This window comes from Aulostomus chinensis, chromosome 20, assembly GCF_037954235.1.
Source record: "Aulostomus chinensis isolate RoL2024-O1b breed Wild chromosome 20, RoL_Achi_v1.0, whole genome shotgun sequence".
NCBI lineage: Eukaryota > Metazoa > Chordata > Actinopteri > Syngnathiformes > Aulostomidae > Aulostomus > Aulostomus chinensis.
Window position 1 is genome coordinate 24,008,677 of NC_141339.1, and position 5,000 is coordinate 24,013,676.

The 5,000-nt window shown below is 48.9% G+C and overlaps 1 protein-coding gene across 1 annotated transcript in view; it reads right to left on the bottom strand.

Moving 5' to 3' along the window:
• Positions 1–5,000, bottom strand: part of LOC147243380 (serine/threonine-protein kinase D3-like) — a 27,203-nt gene that overhangs the window by 12,774 nt on the left and 9,429 nt on the right. Inside the window, exons 3-5 of the mRNA XM_086188973.1 lie at positions 3,207–3,345; positions 2,081–2,212; positions 621–778 (exon numbers count right to left, since the gene is read on the bottom strand). Of these exons, the coding sequence (XP_086045099.1) occupies positions 621–778; positions 2,081–2,212; positions 3,207–3,345 (429 nt within the window). The remainder of the gene's footprint in view (positions 1–620; positions 779–2,080; positions 2,213–3,206; positions 3,346–5,000) is intronic.

The window sequence follows — 5,000 nt, forward strand, 5'->3', positions numbered from 1 at the left end:
CAAGGCAACTGAGATCAAAATGTTAAGAGCTCCACTAAACAAAATACGAGTTGTATGTGTGGTAAGAAATTTGGTTATCAAATGGCTGATCAGTGTGTGTGTGTGTGTGTGTGTGTGTGTGTGTCCACGCGTGTGTTTTAAACTCTGACTGTGGGCCACTTTGTTCGCTGGTTTGATCAGGATGGAAAATCTAATGTTTCGCCTGCAGTCATTTGTGTGAGAGCGAGAGAGAGAGCAAGAGAGAGAGACACTACAATGCAGTTTGCGTGTGTTTTCATGAATGCCAGCTCACAACACTCCCAACTTCTACCAGATTGTTTGCTGCCTGTTCATGAAGAAAGTGTGTGGATGCCACGACCCAGGCTTGCTCGCTGCTCTGCTCTGGTCAGGAATCATCCGCCACCCTGCTGCCTGGCGCGCCCTCCCTCCTGGAGACGATCTAACAATGTCTTACAACCATCAACTGAAAGAAAGTGGCAGGCGTTCCGTCCAGGAGAGGCAGACCAAACCCTCTCACATCTACCCGCCATCTCTTCAGAGCTCACACATCGACTGCTTGTGAGTGTCCAACACCTGGACAAAGTGAGGAGGCGTGTTCATGAGGGGTGGAGGACGCCTACCTCCTCCTGAGGCGCTGGAGTGAACTCTGTGGATGGAGGACGAGCGACAGCGGCGATGGCGCCCGGCAGGGAAACGTTGGACAGCCGTCTCTTCTTCACCCCGCTGCAATTGTTGGGTATCTTGAACGCACACCGTTTGTGATAATTCAGTCCGCACCCTGCAGAAGAGAGAATGAGTTCAGTCCGGTCAGTTTTTTTGCTGCTGAACAGATGTTTCAAAAACCAGGATGTCAGGATTCCGCATTCCCTGGATCGTTCATTTACGGACACTTGGGCTGTTTTAAGAGCCTCCAACTGGTTGTCCCCATTCAATAAAAACGACTGAAGTGTTTCACACTGATGCTGCGTTGAATAAACTCCACTCTTTCAGCAAAACGCAAACTCGCGAAGCCGTATTTCTGCTCTGACAGCCGCTCGGCGTCTCGGAACATCAAACGTCTGCCCTCGCTGTTTGGCATCACTACAGTTACGTTGAGATTTCTGAGTGATGAGATCAGAGCTTGAGACCCTTTGAAAAATAGTCTCAGGAAGTCACACAGTCAATGAAGACATCCTGCAGCACAGCTTTGATTCAGGACCAGTGTGTGAAAATGAGTGTGTGAGACGGATGTGAGGCTCAAATGGAGGTGAAAACTCGGTCAGCGTGGCCGGAATCAGTGTGGAACCCTACAAACATGCAAAGTCAGTGAAAAATGAACTTCATTCAAACAATCATGACATCAGAGTCCTGTGCCATCTGGTGCTCAAGTGTTTATGTTCCCTTCTTTTTCAAAGTGTCAGCTGAATTCATTAAATGAACATCCCTTCACCTCGTACTCTGTCATTGCCAGGAAGTGCGTCTGAACGCTTTCTAGTACTCAGATATCCTGAAAATACAAGAACAACAGAAAAGTTCTTCAGGCGTTTTATTGGTGGTCTGGAGGTGATAGAATTTCAGCATATTTTTCTGGCTGAGTCAGCAGACACATTACTAGAGGTTCTTGTGGTTCCAGTAGAACCTTCGCTAACACTCAAATAGATCCAAGACGACCTGCAGCTGGAACCAGGTGACTCAGAGACCCCTGCGGCTCCTCCCGGGGTGTCCTGAGGGGTTCCTTGGTTCGATGAGACACAAACACACCTCCAGATCTCTAGGAGACACTAAGTGTGGATGTTATCTCATCTGTGTCTGACTGGCTCTTGGCTCAGCCTTTGACACGGTGAACCACCACATTCTTCCATCTCTGACAACAATCTTTGTACACTGCAGTCTTAGCATTCTTTCAGTGTCTCAGCAGTCCGTTGCTTCCCCAGAATGCCCCAAGGCACTGTACTGGGGCTCCTTCTCTTTGCAGTATATTCACCGCTATGGCCTCTCCCACCCAACTGTACCGGACCTTCTCCACAAATCTCTCAGATTACATTCAGGGTGTCTGATATGACCCACAGTCTTCACAGTGATGGCGTTGGCGTCTACTCACCTTCGCATTTGAGACCCTGCCGGACGAGCCCCCACAGCATCTCCCCGCAGTCGTCACAGAACGCCGGCGCCTTGTACGAGTGGACGTAGAGCGTGTGAGGTCGGATCTGGAAGTCCTCAGCAGTAGCAAGAGCTGAGACGACAGATCAGAACAAATAAAGATTTCACTCATCCATCATGGATGTCCACGGTAACCTTTGATGAGAAAGGAAGAAAAATGTTGTTTCCTGAGTTTAACCGCACTTTGACCTTGGGGTAAAGGTTGCAAGCTTCATTTTTGTTCCAACAGCAACATTTGTACATTTTCAACTTTAAAGAAGTTGCAGGTTTAGAAATTTATTTTTGTTGGAAGGGAGCTGGGGGGTGGGGTGGGGGGGGGGGTTCCATCGTCGACTGCGACAGCTAGGCAGCACTAACAGAGACGTAACCAACGGAGATCTGCAGGCAGCGTTTGCAGCAGCAGGCTGAGGAAGTGGTCGTGGCTCGGAGCCCGATGAGGTGAAGACTTCTGCTTCTTCCTGCTGCTGCAGCTGCTGGGCGTTCAGGTGTCACGCTTTTACAGCCCAACCTGCCTGCACGACAACAAAGTGACAACATTGTCAACAGTCCTCTGGTTAGAGCACTCAGGTTGACCAGAGGTGACGCCGCACTCGCCGGGAGCCTGAGGGAAAACGAAGCTGAGACAAAACAAACAACGACTTTAAGTGATTCAGGGTGTTGAGCTGGCGAAGCAAAGAGACTCACACCTGCACCGCCGGCGTAACATGAGACTCACGAGGATGAGTAATGGTGTTCATAACACCGGTGAGGGATCGAAGAGATGAGCAGAAAACGACACAAGCTGGGATTAATGGAATGAAATGAAGTGGTTTATTTTACTGTAATTTGCAGATGATTTATGGGATTTGGAACCCAAACACAGAATGTTGCCACCAGGGGATCAGACCCCCCCAAAAAGTTGCCTTTAAAAGCCGTCCTTGTCTCATTCTGCATCCCTCCACCAAGTCTGGGGAAAATCAGGGCCTTAGATGTTGTGTGATCCTGCTGACGGACGGACACCAGAAACACGACCTCGTCCTCTTCAGAGATAAATCCAATCATCAGATGAATTTATGGCTTCTTCTTACCAGAAAGCACCACCTCCACCAGGTCGCCCTCGTGGATCTCCTCCACGGACGTCAGACGCTGCAGGATGTTGTCAGAGTTCAGGTCATGGCGGAAGAGCAGAATCTTGTCGTACATCCCGAAAAAGCCACATTCAGGGAACTGAGAAGGAGGAAGAGGAGGAGAAGGAGGCGGAGATCAGGGACTCAAAGAAAAAATCCTGAGACTCCTGCAGTAATGTCGACAAGTTCAAAATGTGCTGTCTTGATTTTCTAATTGTCTGGTATTTGACTGAGTGGGTTTTTTCAGTGTGCGAGTGCTTGTATGATGGTTACGCTGGATAAAAGTGAGACGTGGGTTTGGGAGTTCAGCAACCTGCAGACGAGCAGGTGAAGGAGGATGTGAGCAGCAGCAAGAAACCCGACAAACTGTATATGTTAACCCCCCCCCACACACACACACACACATGCGTGCAAGCCAGGCCAAGTCTATCATGAATTATGGCTGAGGTTCTGTCACTAACACCCTGCAGACATTAGCATTGTGGTGTCCATCGCTGTTCCTACAAATACACAACAACAGGCAGAAGAAACATCCATCAAGGTCCAAAAACTGAACCACCCAAATACCAAAATATACCTGGAGCCACCGAAAACCTCCGGAGTCAAGCAAGAACAGAGCCCCTCCTCTAGGGAGCTGAGACCCAGGCACCAGCCAGCTCAGCTCCCAGGAAGTTGGCTTAGCACAATGACTGGTAGTGAGTGGGAAGTGTTGGGATCAGCTAGCTCATGTCCCAGCTAGTTAGCTTAGCACAATGACTAGTGGTGAGTGGGAAGTGTTAGCATCAGCCAGCTCAGGTCCAGGCTAGTTAGCTTAGCACAATGACTGGGAGTGAGTGGGAAGTGTTGGGATCAGCTAGCTCAGCTCCCAGCTAGTTAGCTTAGCACAATGGCTGGTCATGAGTGGGAAGTGTTAGCATCAGCCAGCTCAGGTCCAGGCTAGTTAACTTAGCACAATGACTGGGAGTGAGTGGGAAGTGTTGGGATCAGCTAGCTCAGCTCCCAGCTAGTTAGCTTAGTCCAATGACTGGTAGTGGGTGGAAGTGTTAGCATCAGCTAGCTCAGGTCCAGGATGCTGGTGTGTCCAGCAGGAATCCTCCTCCTCATCATCATCAGTAGCAGCAGTCGCTCTTCTAGTCCTCAACAAACCTTTGGTTCTGTTGACCCAAGTTCCAATGGAGCTTTGAAGGTGCTGCGTCAAATCACTGCGCCCAGTGAGAAAAGTAGTCATTGGGCTTAGCTAACTAGCCTGGACCTGAGCTAGCTGATGCTAACACTTCCCAGTCATCACCAGTCACTGTGCTAAGCTAACTAGCCTGGGTCTCAGCTCCTGAGAGGAGGGGCTCTGTCTACTTTTCTGGCCCTGGAAATGATGGATAAAAAGAGTTTTTCCCGCAAAGTTGGTGTGTTCCTTTAAGACATTTTAAGGATCTGTTAGAACGTAGCTCAGCGATTCTGCGTGATTATTTTCAGTTATAACAACATGGCGTTCAAGCAGCAGACAGCCTCCGCTGGGTCCTTGGTTGTCAAATTCAAACAAATATTTTTGAGAGTTGTAAAAAAAAATTTTTTTTTTAAAAAGTGGGGAAAAATACTCCTGCAGCTTTGAAAGCACAACAGGAAGTACAAAATCCTCCATGAGAAGTGAACCCCGCGTCAGCTGGCTGCTGCATTCAACGAGGTGAGCAGACAAACACTGAGGGTTCTGTTAATGGACCAGAGTGTGTGTTTAATACACACTGATCCCTCTTTATGGTT